General features: G+C 40.9%; 1 protein-coding gene across 4 annotated transcripts in view; it reads right to left on the bottom strand.

Moving 5' to 3' along the window:
* Positions 1 to 24,694, bottom strand: part of SUDS3 (SDS3 homolog, SIN3A corepressor complex component) — a 205,729-nt gene that overhangs the window by 45,981 nt on the left and 135,054 nt on the right. For 3 of the 4 annotated variants that reach the window (XM_035017103.1, XM_035017104.1, XM_035017109.1), the window contains one exon: positions 2,969 to 3,033. Coding sequence is in view for 2 of the 4 variants with exons in the window: in XM_035017109.1 (XP_034873000.1) it covers positions 2,969 to 3,033 (65 nt within the window). In the remaining 2 variants the exon portion in view is untranslated. Of the gene's footprint in view, positions 1 to 298; positions 3,034 to 24,694 lie in introns of those variants that run through there. The other variant, XM_035017108.1, reaches the window with a different exon arrangement.

Genomic DNA, 24,694 nt, shown 5'->3' with positions numbered 1-24,694 from the left:
CTGTCACTGGCTCTCCAAAGGGCACAGTGATAAAAAACTGAGGTTCTGCAACGAGACCGGTGTGGCTATCAATCTTGATTCTGCGACTTGCTGATTGCATGCTTTTGGGTAAATCACTTAACCCGTGTGGGCCTCAGTTTTCTCATCTGTAAAATGAGGAAAATAATAGTACCCACCTCGTGGGGTTGTCATGTTAAGCGTTTTGATAAGGTGCTTCTAAGGCATCACAAACATCCAAAAACTTTGATGAATCTGACCCAGTACTAGATAATCTGTCTCTTCTTTTTCCTACCAAGCGTCCGTTATTCTTTCCTGTAGTAACAGTTCCTTGGGTGTCCTTTGAGTAACCACTCCTCCTCTCTAGGGTGGTTCAAGGGGTACTGAATAATCCACCCTGATTCCAAGGCTGAACCTGTGTATTATTTTGCTAAGGCTACATAGACTGGGTGGCTTAAACAACAGAAATTTTCTCACAGTTCTGGAGGCTAGAAGTCTGAGGTCGAGGCACTGGAAGGGCTCATTTCTCCTGAGGCCATTTCTCCCTGACTTGCAGATATCATTCCTCTCCCTGGGTCCTCACATGGTCTTCCCTCTGTGTGTGTCTGTGTCCTAATCTCCTCTTCTTATGAGGACTCCAATCATCCCACCCATATGACCTCATTTAACCTTAATGACCTCTATAAAAACCCTATCTCCAAATACACTCACATTATGAGGTCCTCGGGGTTAGGGTTTCCACATATGAATTTGGGGGAGTCACAATTTGGCCCATAACAACCTGACCTAGATCTGGCCAAAACATTCCCCTCTCCCTAGTCAGAGTGACTGATTCAATCCTAAACATTGTTTTAAACTTAAGTACAGGGAATTTCTTCATCTGCAAGATGTGTGCTGTAAAGATAATGTGGAATGGAGCTGTTGTCATCACCATGTGGGAAAGATCAATATAGAAGAAAATATAAAAGAGAAATGGAAAGAGAAAGACTGAGTCCTGAAATCATCATCTGAGCCCCTGGATCCTGCTGGGCCTGAAGCTCCCTTTGACAGTACTCATAGAATCCATTAAAATCCCCTTTGGTGGCTTGAGCCAGTTTGGAGTTTCTGTCACTTGCAACCAAAGAAGTCTTGACGGGGATAGCCCCTACTTAATTATTAAGGAGCTTGTAGATCCCAGGGAACAGAAAGGGAGAGGATCAAGGAACAGAGCTGGGAAGTGGAAGGAATATTTACAGAACAAATCAGGCGGGTAGCCATAACCATATAATGCAGGAATCAGGGTAGATTTAGTAACAGATGTGTATTCCTTTAACCTAACCTAATGTAAGACAGTTTGACTCTGCACAATAGTGAAGACAAGGAGTTCTTCACTAAACCACAGACTTCTCAAAAGGCAGCAATACTGTTTTGTTCAGATGCAATGTAGCTCTAGTGCCCGGCATGAAATGAACACTCAAAAAATATCTGTGGACTTGAACGGGCTTACTAAGGAATCTTTTGCATTTTATGGCTCAATATAGACATCCTTTAAATAATGGATTTGCCATAGTATTATATTTGCACTCACTGTTGAAGAGTTACATTGATAATCATACAGCAGCCAAGTGTTAACTTTAACAATGTCTAATAACTCAAAAAAGAAACTTTCAAGTGTGTCCCTCACCACTGGCAGACCAGTAACTAGCCATTTCTTTGCACATCAACTGCATTATAATTCTCTGTTGCAAGGTGGAACTGCTCTGCTTGGCACCCATTACAGCCCCTTGTGAAAGGGGTTTGGATGGGAAAAGAGAAGAATGTGTATTTACGACACTGCATAAACAGCATGGAGTGAGCACGGAGCGACCTTGCTCTATGTGGATTATCGCACCACTGGAGAAGAACCCTGGACTTGGGAGACTCTGAGTTTCTACCAAGCTGCTGGTAACCTTCCTGTTCTCCCCTCTGGAGAAAGAGGACTCCTTACCCTGGAAAGGAAGTACATGTCTCTGGGACATGGGGTCACCTCCAGGTTTACTGCCTCCGAATGTGAGCCAATATCCTCCAGGAAGAGAACAGAACGTCATCATCCTGGAATATCTCCAGGGGGAGAGAGGTTCTCTATCTTCACTTTGCTATTCAATCATCCCTAAACTAAGACCATATGAAAACCCAAGAAATCCAGGGAGAATGGCCTCCCAGCAAACTTATGTTGAGATGACAAATGGAAGGAACCTAGATTCCTGAGTCACCAGATGGAAGAGAGCCTTTGCCAACCTGCAGGACCAAGAAATACACTTTTGTGATGCTCAACCATTGAGATTTCAGGTCCCGTCTACCATGGTAGCTAGTGTTAACTATCCTAAGATGATTGTAACATGCACCGGGCAAATTATACTTGCATGAGAAATAAGAGAGCTAGACACCATGTAGTGAGTTCCAAATGATAAGGATGGGGATAAGATTTGGGAGCAGGCAGAAGATTATGAAAAGTCATCATCTTACCAGTGACAGAATAAAAGGAAACAGAATTTGAGAGACAAGCCACAGCTGTCCAGGGACACATTCCCCAGGCTCAGCACATCCAAGTGTCATCAGTACCCCCATACCCACTCTCATTCACGAACATTACACTGAGCCAAAGCTGTGAATGACTTTCACACAGTTTAGAGATTTTCAGATCATCTTAAGCTCAATTACAGCTAAACCAATAATAAACCCCAAACATCATTACTGGAAAATCACCAACCAGGCCCACTAATTGTATTTGCAGCTTCTTCATCATATTAGTAAAGTCATAAGTGCAGCATGCTTTTCCCAGGGGATAGCCATTCACAAGGCCAATTTCCTTAGGATGAGACTTTCACATCACATCAGTTTGAACTAATGCGTCTCGGGAAATAAACTGTCAGATCAATAACATTTGCAACAGAAAATATCTGGAGCAAATAGCAGAGTACAGCCTGCAGTTGAGACTTAATATGATCCTTACCTGACACTTGGAAGCTGTCATGACTCAGAACCTTTGGGGCTTTCCAAGGGGTCAATTTGGAGATACTGTGGAGACACAAAGAAGCTCCATTACAATACTCTGTGACCTTTTCCTAGGAAGCTCACCATAGCATCACCAATCTGGAAAAAGCAAACAACATTTATTAAGCTCCTTCTGTGTTCCAGGCTTGATGCCTTGATCAGTGTATGTAATGATAATCAGTCTTTATAGAAGTCCATAAAGGAGTTCAAATTCTGGATCTAAAACTTCCTAAGGCAAGTTTCTTTACTTCCCTGAGTCTCAGTTTCCAAATTTGTGTAATGAAAATAATAATAAATACTTTCCAGGGGCATTCTGGTGACTGAAGAGAAGGTATGGATTGTGCCTATTTTAGTGAATGGCACACAGTAGGTGCTCAATAAATAATAGTTATTGCTATGACTCTAGGTACCTCTTTGTAACTGAAGTTAAATTAATGTTTCCCTTTCAACTAGACCATTTGAGGGAAATAAGTTTACAGGCCAATCTAGACTGATCCACATAATCTTTCCATGGAAGTATAAAAGGCATGCCATTCTGTTTTTGAAGTAACAGAAAGAAATTGTCAGCTTCTCTTCTTTAGTTTTTCCTATATTCGCAGGAAAAGCCCTTGACATAACCTAGCATTCTAGGAGTATCAGATAAAGACTGAAAAGCCAGTAAAGAAATACAAAAAGCATGGAAGGCTGAAAAGTATTTAACAATCCAGAGCTGGGGTTCCTTTTGAACCAGTGAGGCCTGGGATTGAATTCTAGATTGGGCACTTAGTGAAGGTGTGACTTTAGAAGAATTAACAGTATTTCTCTGTGCCATGGTTTACTCTATGAAATAGCAACACTGCCTGCCTCCAGGAGGTAAGGTCAAAACTAAATAAGATGAGGGATGCCTGGGTGGCTCAGTCAGTTAAGCGTCTGCCTTCAGCTCAGGTCATGATCCCAGAGTCCTGGGATCGAATCCTGCATCGGGTTCCTTGCTTAGTGGGGAGCCTGCTTCTCCCTCTGCCTGCCACTCCCCCTGCTTGTGCTCTCTCTCTAAGAAATAAAATCTTTAAAAAAATCTAAATAAGATGATAAATAGCAAAACTGTAATGAATGTTAGTTCTCCCCACCTCATTTTCATCTCCTATCATTACAAGCTTGAAATTAATTCCATAAACGTGTATTGGGCACAGTGGTGGACTCTGGTGATATTGTGTAAATGAGACTGACAAGGTCACTGTCTTCATGGCCCACACCACATCCTGGAGGGGAGAAGATAAACTATTCAGCCAATTCCACAAATCAGTGGAAAATTACATTTGTGAAGAGAGCTGCATTAACGAGAGTTCGCTAAGACCACCTGGCTGAGGCGTTAAGAAAGGCCTTTCCCTGAAGAAGATCCTTCTCTCCTGCCCATTCTGGGTGGTGAGCGTATTTCCTAATGGTGAGAGGATAGGAAGTGGCACTGAGAGAGTAAGCTGGCCCAGATCATGCTGGGCCTTGCACGGTGAACTGTGGGGCCAACATGATGCACAACCATGGGAGCCACCAATTAATTACACTGAAAACACACTTTGTGTTCCAGGACCAGCAGCCCTAGGAGGCAACATGCAGAAAACAGAAACTGCAAGGGACCAAAAGCATAAATAAAATGCAGAGTATGTCAGAGAAAGCATTCAGAAGAAGGAACAAATTATGGAACTTCCAAGTGCAGCTGTGATGGAGTCATTGTGGCAGACCAGCGTTCCCACCACGTGTAACTAGAAAAGCCGTATGGGGCACAAACACACACAAATTGTATTTGAAAGCCCTGGGGTGCCTCCAGGATTTGCAGTACAAAAATCCTAGAAAGAAGCGGAAGTTCAGTGAGATGGGCCTGACACTGTGCAGATCCCTTTTTCCCTCAGGACACTGATGACTCTTAAGCACCATGGGGTGAGAAGCTCAGAGGCAGAGCAGGGGGTAGCTGCTAAGAGGGAGAGAAGCCGGGGCGCCTGGGTGGTTCACCCGGCTAGGCATCCGACTCTTGATCTGGGCTCAGGTCATGATCTCAGGGTTGAGAGATCTAGCCCTGCACTGGGCTCCGTGCGGGGCATGGAGTCTGCTTAAGATTCTCACTCTCCCTCTGCCCCCGCCCCCAGCTCACGCATATTTGCTCTCTCGAAAAAAATAAAAATAAAGATAAAAATAAAAAATAAAAGGCAGAGAAGCCATCAGAGTGGTTAGGATGCTTCCTGAGGGTGGAAGACAAAAATTAGTATTTGGGGATGTCAAAACAGCTAGGAGTTGAAGGTCCAAAATAGTCCTCCCAAAGAAAGGAGGTATTGAGAAGTGATCCAAAAACACTGTACCTATTTCCCCCCATTTGTGCTGTATGAGGCAAGCAGTTTAGGATCAAAGCAACTATATGAGAGATGACCTCTCAACAGACATGACAGAAGCAAAAAGGCAATGAAAGGAGGTGATGTCTAAGTTAGAATTCTACACATACTGAAAATAACCTTCAAGGATGGAAGTAAAATAAAGATATTTTCAAACCAATTAAAACTGAGAGAATTTGTCACCAGCAGATCCAACTAAAATAAATACCAAAGGGGGTTCTATAGGCAAAAGGAAAATGATCCCAGACAGTAATGCAGGAAAGACTGAAGAGCAACAGAAAAAAAATAAACGTATGAGTAAATCTAAATGAATATTGAAAACATTAGCAATAATTTCCTATGGGGTTTAAATACATGTACATTTAAGTGAATACAATTAAAAACACAAGAGGCACAAGGAAGATAAATTAGACTGTAATAGGCCCTAGAATTGTCTGGAAACTGGTGAAAATAACTGATTTATATTAGACTCCAGTAAACAAAGGAGGAATGTCTTAATTTTCAGGGTAACTACTAAAAGAAGGCATAAGTAACAAGTTAATAAGAGAAAAGCTGGTTTAAATTTTTTTTTTTAAGATTTTATTTATTTATTTGACAGAGAGAGACACAACGAGAGAGGGAACACAAGCAGGGGGAGTGGGAGAGGGAGAAGCAGGCCTCCTGTGGAGCAGGGAGCCCGATGTGGGGCTCGATCCCAGGACCCTGAGATCATGACCTGAGCTGAAGGCAGACGCTTAACGACTGAGCCACCCAGGCGCCCCAAAGCTGGTTTAATTTAAAAGGTTTTTTTTGACTGATCCAAATTAAGGCAGGAAAGGAGGAAGGAGGGGAATAGAACAAACAGAAAGAATAGTAATAATGTGGATATAAAACCAAACATATCAGTAATTATATTACATGTAAATAGACCAAATACTCTAATGAACAGACCCAGTTTATCAGACTATATCAGAATGAAACAGTATATGCTCGTATGAGATACACCCTAAACATAAAGACACAAAAAGGTTGAAAGTAAAAGTAAGGAAGAAAAAATAAAACACTAACCAAAAGAAAGGCAATACAGTTATACTAATATCAAACCAAGAAAACTTGAAGGCAAGACACGTAATTAGACATAAAGAGGAAAATTCCAATAAAAAGGTTAATCCAGGGGGGCGGAGCAAGATGGCGGAGGAGTAGGAGACCTAGATTTCGTCTCCTCTCAGGAATTCAGCTGGATAGGGATCAAACCATTCTGAACACCTACAAACTCAACAGGAGATCGAAGAAAGGAATAGCAACAACTCTCTCATCAGAAAAGCGACCACTTTCTGGAAGGTAGGACGTGCGGAGAAGGGAATCCGCGGCGATATTCGGGAGGATAGACGGCGGGGGAGGGGCCTCCGTCGGCCGCTTCTGGCAAGTCATAGAGCCGCGGAGCACAAAATCGGAACTTTTAAAAGTCAGCTCCGCCGAGGGACGTCACTCTGGTGGCTCAGCGGGGGGTGGAACCCTCCGGGACAGTGTGGTCTCAGGACCCTCGGGGTCACAGAAAGACCGGGGGTGCCTGAGGGCGGCAGAGCTCCCAGGTAACGCAGCAGGGAAGCCGGCTGCAGAGGCGGAGCCCAGGCGCGGGCTCTCAGCTGGGGTTGCCATTAACCGTGATCCGCGGCACAGTCGGGCCCCTGCTCCTCCAGCAGGGACCCAACAAGCGGCCGATCCGGGGAGACTCACCTTCCTCCCCCGGGAGGAGCCGCGCGGGAGGGCACCGCAGGGATCTGCTGGGTTTGGAGACTCCAGACCGGGTCCGGTGCCAGAGATAGAAACGCGCGGTCATAGGCCGGTTGAGCACGGAGTGCAGCTGCAGACCGGGGAGACGGGAGTGACTGACGGCTTTTCTCTGGGGGCTCACTGAGGAGCGGGGCCCCGAGTTCTCGGCTCCTCCGGGGCGGAGATTGGGAGGCCGCCATTTTCACTCTCCGCCTCCAAAGCTGTAAGGAAAGCTCGCAGGGAACAAAAGCCCTGGAGAGCAAACCCGAGCAGATGACTTAGCAGGGAGGGGGCAAGGGCGGGGCAATTCCGCCTCCGGCAGAGACATTTGGAAACCACGGCAACAGGCCCCGCCCCCAGAAGATCAGCGAGAACAGCCAGCCAAGACCAAGTTTACCGATCAATGAGAACAGCAGAACTCCAGCGCTAAGGGACTACTGCACATAGAATTCACGGCTTTTTTACCATGATTCCTTAGTCTTTTAAAGTTAATTTTTTTTTTAACTGTCTTTTTGTCTTTTTATTTCTTTTTGAATTTTTCTTTTTCCCTTTTTCAAACAACATCTTATCAATCCCTTTTTTTAAAAAAAAAACATTTTTATTTTTCATTTTTAGAGTCATATTCTATCCCTTCATAGTAGTTACCCATATTTTTGGCTTATATATATAAGTTGTTCTCTCTTTAAAATTTTGAGATAGTTTCTTCTAACAGATTAAAATATACCCTAAATCTCTAGTATATGGTGTTCTCTATTCCCCTGCCTGATCACATCCTCTCCCTTTTTTTTCTTTTTCTTTTTTCTTTTTTTAAATCCTCTTTCTTTTTTCAAACAACTTCTTATCAATTCCTTTTATAAAATTTTTTATAATTTCCATTTTTACAGTCATTTTCCATCCCTTCATCATATCAACCCTTATTTTTGTACATATATAAGTTTTTCTTTCTTTAAAATTTTGGGAGACACTTTCTTCTAAAAGACCAAAACACACCCCAAATCTAGTGTGTGGCACTGATCTATATACCATATAGATCATATTTGATCACATTCTGGTTTTTCTTTTGTTGTTGTTCTTTTGTTTTGTTTGTTGTTGTTTTTATCTTTATCTTTTTCTTTTTTTTTCTTTTTTTTTTTCTCTCTTTCCCCTTCTTATCCAACTGCTTCAGGTCTTTTCTGATTTGTTTAGAGTATATTTTCTGGGGACGTGGTTACTCTGCTAGCATTTTGTTCTCTCATTAATCTATTCTCCTCTGCACAAAATGACGAGACGGAAAAAATCACCTCAACAAAAAGAACAAGAGGCAGTACCGACTGCCAGGGACCTACTCAATACGGACATTAGTACGATGTCAGATCTAGAGTTCAGAATCATCACTTTAAAGATACTAGCTGGGCTTGAAAAAAATATGGAAGTTATTAGAGAAACTCTTTCTGGAGAAGTAAAAGAGCTAAAATCCAACCAAGTAGAAATCAAAAAGGCTATTAATGAGGTGCAATCAAAAATGGGGGCACTAACTGCTAGAATAAATGAGGCAGAAGAGAGAATCAGTAATATAGAAGATGAAATGCTGGAAAATAAAGAAGCTGAGAAAAAGAGAGATAAACAACTACTGGATCATGAGGGCAGAATTCGAGAGATAAGTGATACCATAAGACGAAACAACATTAGAATAATTGGGATCCCAGAAGAAGAAGAAAGAGAGAGGGGGGCAGAAGGTATAATGGAGCAAATTATAGCAGAGAACTTCCCTAATTTGGGGAAAGAAACAGGCATGAAAATCCAGGAAGCACAGAGAACCCCTCTCAAAATCAATAAAAATAGGTCAACTCCCCGACATCTAATAGTAAAACTTACAAGTCTCACAGACAAAGAGAAAATCCTGAAAGCAGCTCGGGAGAAGAGATATGTAACCTACAATGGTAGAAACATTAGATTGGCAACAGACCTATCCACAGAGACCTGGCAGGCCAGAAAGGACTGGCAGGATATATTCAGAGCACTAAATGAGAAAAATATGCAGCCAAGAATACTCTATCCAGCTAGGCTGTCATTGAAAATTGAAGGAGAGATAAAAAGTTTCCAGGACAAAAAAAAACTAAAGGAATTTGCAAACACAAAACCAGCCCTACAGGAAATCTTGAAAGGGGTCCTCTAAGCAAAGAGAGACCCTAAAAGCAACATAGACCAGAAAGGAACACAGACAATATATGGTAACAGTCACCTTACAGGCAATACAATGGCACTAAATTCCTATCTTTCAATAGTTACCTTGAATGTAAATGGGCTAAATGCCCCAATCAAAAGACACAGGCTAACAGACTGGATTAAAAAACAAGATCCATCGATATGCTGTCTGCAAGAGACTCATTTTAGACCCAAAGACACCCCCAGATTGAAAGTGAGGGGGTGGAAAACCATTTACCATGCTAATGGACACCAAAAGAAAGCTGGGGTGGCAATCCTTATATCAGACAAATTAGATTTTAAACCAAAGACTGTAATAAGAGATGAGGAAGGACACTATATCATACTTAAAGGATCTATCCAACAAGAAGATCTAACAATTGTAAATATCTATGCCCCTAACATGGGAGCAGCCAATTATATAAGGCAATTAATAACAAAAGCAAAGAAACACATCAACAACAATACAATAATAGTGGGGGACTTTAACATCCCCCTCACTGAAATGGACAGATCATCTAAGCAAAAGATCAACAAGGAAATAAAGACTTTAAATGACACACTGGACCAAATGGACTTCACAGACATATTCAGAACATTCCACCCCAAAGCAACGGAATACACATTCTTCTCTACTGCCCATGGAACATTCTCCAGAATCGACCACATCCTAGGTCATAAATCAGGTCTCAACCGGTACCAAAAGATTGGGATCATTCCCTGCCTATTTTCAGACCACAATGCTTTGAAACTAGAACTCAATCCCAAGAGGAAAGTCGGAAAGAACTCAAATACATGGAGGCTAAAGAGCATCCTACTGAAGAATGAATGGGTCAACCAGGAAATTAAAGAAGAATTAAAAAAATACATGGAAACCAATGAAAATGAAAACACAACTGTTCAAAATCTTTGGGATGCAGCAAAGGCAGTCCTAAGAGGAAAGTATATAGCAATACAAGCCTTTCTCAAGAAACAAGAAAGGTCTCAAGTACACAACCTAACCCTACACCTAAAGGAGCTGGAGAAAGAACAGCAAATAAAGCCTAAACCCAGCAGGAGAAGAGAAATCATAAAGATCAGAGCAGAAATCAATGAAATAGAAACTAAAAGAACAGTAGAACAGATCAACGAAACTAGGAGCTGGTTCTTTGAAAGAATTAACAAGATTGATAAACCCCTGGCCAGACTTATCAAAAAGAGAAGAGAAATGACCCAAATCAACAAAATCATGAATGAAAGAGGAGAGATCACAACCAACACCAAAGAAATACAAACAATTATAAGAACATATTATGAGCAACTCTATGCCAGCAAATTAGATAACCTGGAAGAGATGGATGCATTCCTAGAGATGTATCAACTACCAAAACTGAACCAGGATGAAATAGAAAACCTGAACAGACCTATAACCACTAAGGAAATTGAAGCAGTCATCAAAAATCTCCCAAAAAACAAAAGCCCAGGGCCAGATGGCTTCCCAGGGGAATTCTACCAAACATTTCAAGAAGAATTAATACCTATTCTTCTGAAACTGTTCCAAAAAATTGAAACGGAAGGAAAACTTCCAAACTCATTTTATGAGGCCAGCATTACCTTGATCCCCAAACCAGACAAAGACCCCATCAAAAAGGAGAATTACAGACCAATATCCCTGATGAACATGGATGCAAAAATTCTCACCAAAATACTAGCCAATAGGATCCAACAGTACATTAAAAGGATTATTCACCATGACCAAGTGGGATTTATCCCTGGGCTGCAAGGTTGGTTCAACATCCGCAAATCAATCAATGTGATACAGTACATTAACAAAGGAAAGAACAAGAATCATATGATCCTCTCGATAGATGCCGAAAAAGCTTTTGACAAAGTACAGCATCCTTTCTTGATCAAAACTCTTCAGAGTATAGGGATAGAGGGTACATACCTCAATATCATAAAAGCCATCTATGAAAAACCTACAGCAAATATTATTCTCAATGGGGAAAAACTGAGAGCTTTCCCCCTAAGGTCAGGAACGCGGCAGGGATGTCCACTATCACCACTGCTATTCAACATAGTATTGGAAGTCCTAGCCACAGCAATCAGACAACAAAAAGAAATCAAAGGCATCCAAATTGGCAAAGAAGAAGTCAAACTCTCACTCTTTGCAGATGATATGATACTTTATGTGGAAAACCCAAAAGACTCCACCCCAAAACTGCTAGAACTCATACAGGAATTCAGTCAAGTGGCAGGATATAAAATCAATGCACAGAAGTCAGTGGCATTCCTATACACCAACAACAAGACAGAAGAAAGAGAAATTAAGGAGTCGATCCCATTTACAATTGCACCCAAAACCATAAGATACCTAGGAATAAATTTAACCAAAGAGACAAAGGATCTGTACTCAGAAAACTATAAAATACTCATGAAAGAAATTGAGGAAGACACAAAGAAATGGAAAAACGTTCCATGCTCATGGATTGGAAGAACAAATATTGTGAAGATGTCAATGCTACCTAGAGCAATCTACACATTCAATGCAATCCCCATCAAAATACCATCCACTTTTTTCAAAGAAATGGAACAAATAATCCTAAAATTTGTATGGAACCAGAAAAGACCCCGCATAGCCAGAGGAATATTGAAAAAGAAAAGCAAAGCCGGTGGCATCACAATTCCGGACTTCAAGCTCTATTACAAAGCTGTCATCATCAAGACAGCATGGTACTGGCACAAAAACAGACACATTGATCAATGGAACAGAATAGAGAGCCCAGAAATGGACCCTCAACTCTATGGTCAACTAATCTTCGACAAAGCAGGAAAGAATGTCCAATGGAACAAAGACAGTCTCTTCAACAAATGGTGTTGGGAAAATTGGATAGACACATGCAGAAGAATGAAACTGGACCACTTCCTTACACCACACACAAAAATAGACTCCAAATGGTTGAAAGACCTCAATGTGAGACAGGAGTCCATCAAAATCCTAAAGGAGAACACAGGCAACAACCTCTTTGACCTCAGCCGAAGCAACTTCTTCCTAGAAACATCGCCAAAGGCAAGGGAAGCAAGGGCAAAAATGAACTATTGGGACTTCATCAAGATAAGAAGCTTTTGCAAAGCAAAGGAAACAGTTAACAAAACCAAAAGACAACCGACAGAATGGGAGAAGATATTTGCAAATGACATATCAGATAAAGGGCTAGTATCCAAAATCTATAAAGAACTCATCAAACTCAACACCCAAAGAACAAAGAATCCAATCAAGAAATGGGCAGAAGACATGAACAGACATTTTTCCAAAGAAGACATCCAAATGGCCAACAGACACATGAAAAAGTGCTCAATATCGCTCGGCATCAGGGAAATCCAAATCAAAACCTCAATGAGATATCACCTCACACCAGTCAGAATGGCTAAAATTAACAAGTCAGGAAACGACAGATGTTGGCGGGGATGCGGAGAAAGGGGAACCCTCCTACACTGTTGGTGGGAATGCAAGCTGGTGCAGCCACTCTGGAAAACTGTATGGAGGTTCCTCAAAAAGTTGAAAATAGAGCTACCATATGATCCAGCAATTGTACTACTGGGTATTTACCCCAAAGATACAAAAGTAGGGATCCGAAGGGCTACGTGCACCCCGATGTTTATAGCAGCAATGTCCACAATAGCCAAACTGTGGAAAGAGCCAAGATGTCCATCGACAGATGAATGGATAAAGAAGATGTGGTATATATATACAATGGAATATTATGCAGCCATCAAAAGGAATGAGATCTTGCCATTTGCAACGACTTGGATGGAACTGGAGGGTATTATGTTGAGTGAAATAAGTCAAACAGAGAAAGTCATGTATCATATGATCTCACTGATATGAGGAATTCTTAACCGCAGGAAACAAACTGAGTGTTGTTGGAGTGGGGGGTGGGGTGGGAGGGATGGGGTGACTGGGTGATAGACACTGGGGAGGGTATGTGCTCTGGTAAGCGCTGTGAATTGTGCAAGACTGTTGAATCTCAGATCTGTACCTCTGAAATAATGCAATATATGTTAAGAAAAAAAAAAGAAGAAGAAGAAGAAGAAGGTAGCGGGAGGGGAAGAATGAAGCGGGGGAAATCGGAGGGGTAGACGAACCATGAGAGACGATGGACTCTGAAAAGCAAACAGGGTTCTAGAGGGGAGGGGGGTGGGAGGATGGGTTAGCCTGGTGGTGGGTATTTAGGAGGGCACATTCTGCATGGAGCACTGGGTGTTGTGCACAAACAATGAATCATGGAACACTTCATCTAAAACTAATGTTGTAATGTAAGGGGATTAACATAAGAATAAAAAAATTAAAAAAAAAACAAAAAAAAAACAAAACAAAACAAAAAAAAAAAGGTTAATCCACCAGGAAGATACAACAATTTCATATTCATAGGCACAAAATATCATACTTTCAAAATATACAAATCAAAAATCTAAAAAGAAAAGCAGACAAATCCGTAAGAGTAGTGGAATATTTTAACAACCTCTCTCAGGAGCTAATAAAACAAGGAGACCAAAAAAAAAAAAGTGGTATAAAGATCTAAGCAACATGATTAATGAATTTGACTTGTCTGACATTGGACTCTTTAGCAAGAGATTGGACATAGCTTTAAAAAAAAAAAAGATTAATGAAATGGGGTAAGTCAGTGGAAAACATCCACTGCACCCAATGATAACAGAATACATATCCTTTCAAGTGCACATGGAACACTGACCCAAAATGATTGGAACACTGGGTCATAAAACAAATGTAAACAAATTGCAAAGATAAATATTATCCAGAATATATATTCTTACTACAGTGCAATTATGGCAAGAATCAATCATGATAACTTAAAAATCTCTTAAAACCTGCTTGGAAATTAGGGTGAAAAAAATCACGGGAGTGCCTGGGTGGCTCATTTGGTAAAGCATCTGACTCTTGATTTTAGCTCAGGTCATGATCTCAGGGTTGTGAGATCAAGCCCCAAGTTGGGCTCCGCGCTCTGCAGGGAGTCTGCTTGAGATTCTCCCTCTCCCTCGGCCCCTCCCCCTGCTCATGCTCGCTCGCTCTCTCTCTAAAAAATAAATAAATAAATATTTTTTTAAAATTACACACAAAAAAGAAAAAAATCACAAAGGAAATTAGGAGTATTTTTAACTGAATGATAATACAAATAAGACAGGAGAAAGTATGGTGAGTAGCTAACACTCTTGTTAAACAAAAACTTACAGCTTTAAATGGATATACCAGAAAAGAAATGAGGATGGAAATCAATAAAATAAATATCCATCTCAAGAAGTTAATGAAAGAACAACAAATCAAACTGAAAGAAACTAAAAGGAAGAAAGTAAGATAAAAACAAAAATCAATTAAATAAAAAGAAAACTTACATAGGGAAAAATCAACAAAACTCAAAACTGGTTCTCCAAAAGGCTAATAAAAATTGTTAAGTGCCAAGCAAGATCCTACGGGCATGGAAAAGATAGTATTATCTTACAGACTCCACAAGCAGACTCCCCACTGAGTGTGGAGCTCAAAGTGGGGGTCAATCCCAGGACCCTGAGATCATGACCTGAGCAGAAACCAAGAGTCAGCCACTTAACCACTTAACCTGGAGCTACCCAGGCGCTCCAGAATTTGACAATTTAGATGAGACTATACAATCTAAAAGAACACACCTTACCAAAATTGACACAAGGAGAAATAAAACATCTGAATACTTATGTATCTATTAAAGAAAGTGAATCTATAATTAACATTCCCACAAAGAAATCTCCAGACCCAGATACCTTCACTGGTGAATTCTTCCAAGCATTTAAAAGAGATGTAATACTGACCTCACAAAACCTCTACTAAGAAATATAAAAAGATGAAACATTTCTCGATTCATTTTTTGAGGTCAGCATGACCTTGATACAAACACCCAGACACCAAAACTTGACAAGTAAATTACAAGAAAAGAAAATTACAGTCCACTCTTTTATAGACCCAGATACAAAACTCCCAAACAAAATATTATGAAATCAAATGCAGTACTTCCATTAAAAGGGTGCTATATCATGACCAACTTTGGTTTATTCCAAGAATACAAAGTTTGTTTTGTATCTGAAATCACTAAAATTCTCCATATTAATCAAAGTACCAAAAAAAAAAAAAAGATTCATCTCAATAGATGAGGAAAAGCATTTGAAAAGAGTCAAATACTCAAACATGGTTAATCTTAGCACACTAAGACAGTTTTGATCAAGGGTAGCTACAAAATAATTAGAGCCATCATATATAATGGCGACATATTGAACATTGCCTCTCTCAGGTTGGGAATGAGTTAAGGATGCCCATTATCATCACTTCTACCCACCACATCAGAAGTCCTGCACACCAGCTGTTCAGCCCATGCCCTCCTCCTCCTCTCCACCCAGTAAGACCACTCCTGCAGGTCAGTTGTAGCCCACACCTTCCTGTTCACCATCACTAGTGGACTGGACGTTTCTATGGCAGCCACACCTCCAAAGAGGTCTGAATCTCAGCCTTGGCAGTGAGGAGAGGGTCCTCCTAAGTTTCCAAATATCTTCACTCATTCACTGCCTTCTCCAGTTGCTCCTCTGTACCCCTTAGAGTCATGTTCTACCCTTTGAAATAGCTACCCACCTTTTTACTAGTTGTACTAGCTAACATTTTCATGTGAAATTTTCCCCATTTAAATTACTGGTCTGGTCTCTGTCTCTTCACTGAACTCTGACTGATACAAGACCTAAATAGATGCAGGAATAAACAATGTTCATGGATTGGAAGACTCAATATTGTAAAGTCATTCTCCCGAAAGTAAGGTACAGATTTAACAAAACCCCAATCAAAATCCCAACAGGTTTCTTTATTCTTTGGAATTGATATGCTAATTCTATAATTTATATGGAAATAACAAGGGCCAAGACTACCCACGACAATCTTGATGATGTCAAGATTGGAAGATTCACACTTCCAGACGTTAAGAATTATGATAGGGGTGCCTGGCCGGCTCAGTCAAAAGAGAATGTAACTCTCCATCTCCAGGTTGTGAGTTTGAGCCCCACGTTGGGTGTAGAGATAACTTAAATAAATAAAAACTTTAAAAAACAATTATGATAAAGCTACAGTAATTAAGACGGGGATAATGGTGCAAAGTGAGACAAATGGATCAGTGGAAGAGAATACAGAGTCCAGAAACAGACCTACAATATACTGTTACTTGATTTATGACAGACACTATTGGAGTGCAGTAGGGAAAGACATTATTTTTGAAAACTGGGTCTCAGTCAATGGAAATCCACATGGGGAAAAAAAAGAATCTTGCTTCACACTATATACAAAAATAAATTCCAGGTGGATGGTAGACTTAAATGTAGATGTACAACAAAAAAGCTTCTGAAAGACAAACCTAGAACAGGCAAAGAATTTTTTCCACAGGGCCTATAAAGCACCCTCCAATTTAAATGATTCATAAATTAGACTTGGGGAGCCTGGGTGGCTCAGTCAGTTAAGCACCCAACTCTTGATTTCAGCTCAGGTCATGAACTCAGGGTCCTGGGATCCAGCCCCGCATTCAGCTCCATGCTCAGTGCGGAGTCTGCTTGTCCCTCTTCCCTCTGCTCCTTCCCCTCCACTCTCTTTCTCTCTCTCTCTCTCAAATAAATAAATAATAAAATCTTTTAAAAAATAAATAAATTAGATTTCATTAAAATTAAGAGCTTCTGGGGCGCCTGGGTGGCTCAGTCGGTTAAGCGGCTGCCTTCGGCTCAGGTCATGATCCTGGGGTCCTGGGATGGAGTCCCACATCCGGCTCCCTGCTCAGCAGAGAGCCTGCTTCTCCCTCTCCCTCTGCCTGCCACTCTGCCTACTTGTGCTCTCTCTCTATCTCTCTGTCAAATAAATAAATAAAATCTTAAAAAAAAAATTAAGAGCGTCTGTTCATTAAACACATCAATAAGATATTGAGGAACTGCCAAACTGTTTTTCACAGTGGCTGCACCATATTACCTTCCACCAGCAATGTATAAAGGTTCCAAACTTTCCACATCCTCTCCAGCACTTGTTTTTTTCCTCTCATTTTTGTTTTTCTTTCTTTTTATTATGGCCATCCAAGTGGATGTGAAGTGGTATCACCTTGTGGTTTTGATTCACATTTCCCTAATGACTCACAAAAGAATCAATATCATTAGTCATTAGGGAAATGCAAACTAAAATTTCAGTAAGACAGCACTGCACACATGCCAAAATAGCTTAATCCTTTTAAAATGACAATAAGTGTTGTTAAAGAAATGGAATGGCTAGAACTCTCATCCATTGCTAGTACAATGAAAATTGATACATTCACTTTGGAAAAGTGTTTGGTATCATCTAATATAGTTGAACATACACACACACCCTATCATCCAGCAATTCCACTCCTCAAAATAGCCCCAAACCAGAAACAACCCAATGTCCATCAGCAGCAGCATGAAGAAATAGATGGTGATATATATATATTTAAGATTTTATTTATTTATTCAACAGAGAGAGAGACAGCAAGAGAGGGAACACAAGCAGGGGGTAGTGGGAGAGGGAGAAGCAGGCTTCCCGCGGAGCAGGGAGCCCGACGCGGGGCTCGATTCCAGGACCCTGGGATCATGACCTGAGCCGAAGGCAGATGCTTAACCGACTGAGCCACCCAGGTGCCCCAATGGTGATATATTTTTAAATGGAATATTATAGAGCAATAAGAATAAACTACAGCTACATGAATAAAATTCACAAACATAATACTGGCCAAAAGAACCCAGATAAAAGAGCAAATTTTATGAGTCCATATCTATTAAGTTCAAAAACAGGTCAAAGTAGCCTATGGAGATAGAAGTAAAAACAGAAGTAAGGTTACCTGGAAGAGGGCACAAAGGCAGATGCATAACGACTGAGCCACCCAGTCCTGGTGCTCAGGATTCTAGTTCTTAACCTGGGAGGTGATTACATGGGTGTGTTCATGAATTTACCCATCGGTATTCATATATTTGTGCACTTTCTGTTTGAATGTTATACCTCAATTAAAAAAATTTTTTTAAGTGGCTGGATAAACAATCTGTGGCACAGACATACAATTGAATCCTACTCAGCAAAAAAAGGAATGAACTGTTATCATCTGTAACAACTTGCATCAATCTAAAAGGCATTATGTTGCGTGAAATAAGCCAGTCTCAGTAGTTACCTACTACATAATTCCGTTTACATGACAGTCTCTGAAAAAAACAAACAACCATAGGATGGAGAATAGATCAGTGGTTGCCATGGGGTTAGTTTTGGTCTGCAAACTGGTCCCTGGAAACACGGGGCAAGGAAAAGCTGAAGAAAGAGGCAGGCCAGGGGCGCCTGCGTGGCTCAGTCGTTAAGCGTCTGCCTTTGGCTCAGGTCATGATCCCAGAGTCCTGGGATCGAGCCCCACATCGGGCTCCCTGCTCAGCGGGAAGCTGCTTCTCCCTCTCCTACTCCCCCTGCTTGTGTTCCCTCTCTCGCTGTGTCTCTCTCTGACAAATAAATAAAATCTTTAAAAAAAAAAAAAAGAAAGAAAGAAACAGGCAGGCCACTCCAGATTGGTAGGTGGCAGGTTTAACAAGTGAGGGAACTTACTTAAGAGGTTTGTTTTGGGTGGCCAAAAGCCAAGTAGATCCCTACACTATGTCAAAACCATAAAAGTTTATATAGAGGTCTTCACTATAAGATTCAGTGACAGATTTGGTCTTCATAGTCTCAGCAACACCTTACTCTTCAAGGCTATGTCCTTGAAAATGGCTCCCACTGTGGAAACGGTGGGCGGGACCTACATTCCAAGGATGGAGGAAGAGTAAGGAGTCTCCAATTGCCCGGACCTAGTTCTCAGGTCAACTGGCGGTCTCATCCTCCAACAGTTAGGATGGGACACAAAAGAGTATTTTGGGTTTATGGAAGCGTTCTTTATCTGACTGTGGTGGTGGTAGTTACACAAATTTGTATGCGTTAACATTCATAGAACTGTACACCCCTCCCCAAAAAGTCAGTTCTTTGTATAATAATTTTGTTGATGAAAAGTAAAGTGCAGGCTTCCTGGGTTTGAATAACATAATAGCTGTTTATCTTGTGATAGGCATCTTAATCTTCCCATTTCCCAATTTCCCCATAAGAATAATGGAGGTTATGGTGACCATCCCCCCCATAGGATTGTTGTGAATATTAAATATTAAATATGCTAAAAATTACAAGCATTTAGAACACCTGGTACATAATAAGTGCTCAACAAATATTAGTGATCATTATTAGTACACATATACATCATGTGAAATTTTTGTTATAAAAGTGTATAATTTTTAAAAAGTATTACTTTTCAGTTACCCAAATGTTCATAAGCTCATGAGTGGATAAACAAATGTGGTATATCCACACAATGGAATATTATTCAGAAATAAAAAGGGGGTGCTTGGGTGGCTCAGTCGGTTATGCCTCCAACTCTTGATTTTGGCTTGGGTCATGATCTTGGGGTCCTGAGATCTAGCCCCACATCAGGCTCTGGGAAGAGGGTGGAGACTGCTTAAGATTCTCTCTCTCCCTTTTCCTCTGGCCCTCCCCACCCCCCCACACGGGGGCTCTCTCTGAAAAAAAGAAAAAAAAAAAAATACTGACCCATGCTACAACATTATGCATTATGCCAGGTGAAGAAGCCAGACACAAAAGTCACATATTGTATAGCTCCACCTATATAAAGTGTCCAGAACAGGAAAATCCAGAGAGACAGAAAGTCAACTAGTGGTTGCCAGGGCATGGAGAGAGATTAGAATTAGGATTTTCTGCTAATAGGTATGGGATTTCCTTTTTGGAGTGAAAGAAATGTTCTGGAATTTAAAATGGTAATGGTTGCATAACTCTGTAACATACTAAAAATCGCTGAATTGTATACTTTAAAAGCGTGCTTAATTAGGGGCGTCTGGCATCCAAATGGCCAAGAGACACATGAAAAAGTGCTCAACATTGTTCGGCATCAGGGAAATCCAAATCAAAACCTCAATGAGATACCACCTCACACCAGTCAGAATGGCTAAAATTAACAAGTCAGGAAACGACAGATGTTGGCGGGGATGCGGGGAAAGAGGAACCCTCCTACACTGTTGGTGGGAATGCAAGCTGGTGCAACCACTCTGGAAAACAGTATGGAGGTTCCTCAAAAAGTTGAAAAGAGAGCTACCATACGATCCAGCAATTGCACTACTGGGTATTTACCCCAAAGATACAAATGTAGGGATCCGAAGGGGTACATGCACCCCGATGTTTATAGCAGCAATGTCCACAATAGCCAAACTGTGGAAAGAGCCAAGATGTCCATCGACAGATGAATGGATAAAGAAGATGTGGTATATATACACAATGGAATATTATGCAGTCATCAAAAGGAATGAGATCTTGCCATTTGCAACGATGTGGATGGAACTGGAGGGTGTTATGCTGAGCAAAATAAGTCAATCAGAGAAAGACATGTATCATATGACCTCACTGATATGAGGAATTCTTAATCTCAGGAAACAAACTGAGGGTTGCTGGAGTGGGGGTGGGTGGGAGGGATGGGGTGGCTGGGTGATAGACATTGGGGAGGTTAGGTGCTATGGTGAGCGCTGTGAATTGTGCAAGACTGTTGAATCACAGATCTGTACCTCTGAAACAAATAATGCAATATATGTTAAGAAAAAAAAAAAAGAAGATAGCAGGAGGGGAAGAATGAAGGGGGGGAAATTGGAGGGGGAGACAAACCATGAGAGATGATGGACTCTGAAAAACAAACTGAGGGTTCTAGAGGGGAGGGGGGTAGGAGGATGGGTTAGCCTGGTGATGGGTATTAAAGAGGGCACGTTCTGCATGGAGCACTGGGTGTTATGCACAAACAATGAATCATGGAACACTACATCAAAAACTAATGATGTAATGTATGGTGATTAACATAACAATAAAAAATTTAAAAAAAAAATTAGGGGCATCTGGGTGGCTCAGTCAGTTTGGAATCCGGCTCATGATTTCGGCTCAGGTCATGATCTCATGGGTCTAGCGCAGAGTCCGCTTAGGATTCTCTGCCTCTCCCTCTCCCTCTGTCCCTCCCACACCTCCCCCTCTCTCTCTAATAAGTAAATAAATACTTTTTTTAAAGGGTGCTCAATAAAGCTGTTATTTAAAATATACTAATACTTAAATATAAGCTCACTGCTCAGTCAACTCTGTCTACTTGCTGGTCACCTTACATTGTCTGTAGAACCTTTACATATAGTTTGGTTATTCTGCTTCTTAGTAAATTACATCTGCGCATTCTTCTATAGTAAATCAGGTTACAAATGACCACAGAGATTTTTTTTTTTTTTTAAGATTTTATTTATTTATTTGACATAGAGAGACAGCGAGAGCAGGAACACAAGCAGGGGGAGTGGGAGAGGGAGAAGCAGGCTTCCCGCGGAGCAGGGAGCCCGATGTAGGACTCGATCCCAGGACCCTGGGATCATGACCTGAGCCGAAGCAGCCGCTTAATGACTGAGCCACCAAGGCACCCCTAGATTTTTTTAAAAAAACAGATCATCTTGACTTTAAAAGATTTATTTTAAGTGTCCATGGATGTGAAATGATGTTTTAAATGACTGAAAATAGTTTTAAATAGTATTAACCAAAAAGAGGTGTGATAAAACCATTTAATGGTTGTTAATCTGAATAAATAGGTTTTAAATCATAAAATGGCACTTAATTGACCTGCAATAACTGGCTTGTTAAATCTAAATTAAATCATTATCTGAGGCACTTAAAAAAAGTAGAGTTCTTAAAGATTTGCAGAAAAAAATTATTTAAGTGTGAAAAATAGCAATGCTAGTTGTATACTGAACCAATTGTTGAAGAAGCCTCTAGGTCTTTTAAATAGGGGTCCAATTCCACTGTGTGTGGAGGGAGGCACCCCCCCCCCTTCAACAACACATTCAGTAATTCAACTCAATTCTGATACTATCTGGAGATAAGAATTGGTTTCACAGGTTAAAGGTTCACTGCCCCCAACCACTTCCGATACCAGTCACTAGCCCAGATTGTTACCTGTGCTTCCCACCCACTGGCTATAAATGAGAAGTTCAATTAATTTGCCAGAGCAGCTCAAAGAACTCAGAGAAACATTTTACTTACTGGATCACTGGCTTATTATAAAAGGATATAACTCAGGAACAGCCAGATGGAAGAGATGCATAGGGCAAGGTATGGGAAGAGGTCTCCGAGCTTCCATGCCCTCTCAAAGGGCACCATTTTCCACAAATATCCACGTGTTCACCAACCCAGAAGTTCTCTGAGCCCTGTCCTTCTGAGTCTTTAAGGAGGCTTAATTACATAAGCATGATTCATTAAATCACTGCCATTGGCAACTGATTCAACCTCCAGCCCCTCTCCTCTCCCAAGCCCAGAAGTGGGAGTAGGAAGATGGTTGGTACTGAAAGTTCTGACCCTCTAAATGACCAGATTGGCTCTCCTGGCAACAGCCCCCATCCAGAGATAGGGTCCAAATGTCGCTTATTAACATAACAAAAGATACCTTAATGGCTCTAGCTTAGGAAACCGCAAAGGTTTTAGGAGCTCAGTGCTGGGAACTGGGACTAAGACCAAATATCTATTTGTTATTATAAATCACAATATCACATCACTGCATTACTCACATGTCCAATATGGTTTAATAAAGGCCTACTGAACACTTGCTATGTCCAGGTACTGTGCTAGATGCCGGAAACACAGTGGTGAAACAAGAAGACAAGGTGTCTAGCCTTTTGGGTCTTACAATCTAGCTATTGGCACTGTCCCATAGAAAGAGAACGTGAGCCACGTCCATAACTTTAAATTTTCTACTGGCCATGTTAAAGAAGTAAAAAGAAATCGTTGGAATTCATTTTAATAATATATTTCATTTACCCCGATACATCCCAAATATAATTACATGTTACAACATAGATAAGTATAAATGAGATCTCTTACATTCTTTTTTTTTTTTTTTTAAGATTTTATTTATTTATTTAACAGAGAGAGACACAGCGAGAGAGGGAACACAAGCAGGGGGAGTGGGAGAGGGAGAAGCAGGCTTCCCGCGGAGCAGGGAGCCGGATGCGGGGCTCAATCCCAGGACCCTGGGATCATGACCTGAGCCGAAGGCAGATGCTTAACGACTGAGCCACCCAGGCGCCCCGAGATCTCTTACATTCTTTTATTCATACCGTCTTTGAAACCCAGTGTGCAATTTACATTCAAGGCACATCTCCATTGAGACTAGCTGCATCTCATGTGTTCAACCGCCACAAGTGATTAGTGGCCACCGTACTGGCCAGGACAGGTCTAGCTGTACCATCATTTCATTTTTGTTTTCTTTTTCCTTTTTCATTCTTTCTTCCCTAACTTTCTCAGTATGTCATTTGGATCCTGGCTTTACTGTTAAAATTAATATGGAAAACAGAGCCTGCACATGAAAAAGTACGTATCACCATTCAAATTTTATAATAATTTATATAAGCATCGTCACACGATATATTCATTAAATTGCCCGATATTTGGCATCTTGTTCGGCTGTTGCATTTTTGGTACCAAGCACTGTAGGTATCCAAGAAATGTTTATGGAATGAGTGCTAGCCCAGTAAGTGCTGTGAATTTCCAGATGGGAGGAGTCCCTATAGCTGGAAGGGGCTGCGAAGACTTCTTGAAGGACTCATTTATTCATTCAACAAATACTTACTGAGCAACTACTCTGATGGGTTTGCAGTGGGCCTAGCACATCAATAGGACTAGAACAATGAAAGTAATATCATCTGGTTGGCTCCCCATGTTGATCTAACCATTGCTTCACAGACTTCAGTTTTTTTACCACCTTAACAATTTTCACCAAAACCACAGGCACTATTACAGTATTTCTTTAAATTGACTCACGTCTTTTTAGTAAAATTCTAACTTAAAAATTCTAGCATGTAACATAAAAAAACCCACTATTCCTTGCCATTCTTAGAAGGTAACTGCAAAAAAAATTAAAGGAATGTACCCAATGCTACTAAATTCTCCATAGGTACAGTTGCCCATTGGAGACTCTCAGGCTATGCCGTGCTTTCTTTCCTTGTTCAAAGGTAGACTAGCCAATGTTAGAGAGGTGTTAGAAACATATTAGCACTGTGCTAATACTTTCTCGCCTCTATAATCAGTAGGCAAGTCATCTGAAAGGAGAATATGTGATTCAACTGTCTGTAGTGTTCAGTGATATCTAAAGTCATCCTGTGCATAACCAGTGGTACACAGACCATACTTTGTGCAAAGAACATGAGCGGCTTCCAGAAGGAGACAAAGCAGGGGGCCTGTGTAAGTGAGCAAGAACACCACA

Source organism: Mirounga leonina, unplaced genomic scaffold (genome assembly GCF_011800145.1).
Source record: "Mirounga leonina isolate KUSES-001 unplaced genomic scaffold, KU_Mleo_1.0 Mir_171, whole genome shotgun sequence".
Classification (NCBI taxonomy): domain Eukaryota; kingdom Metazoa; phylum Chordata; class Mammalia; order Carnivora; family Phocidae; genus Mirounga; species Mirounga leonina.
This window is presented reverse-complemented; position numbering and strand designations above follow the sequence as displayed.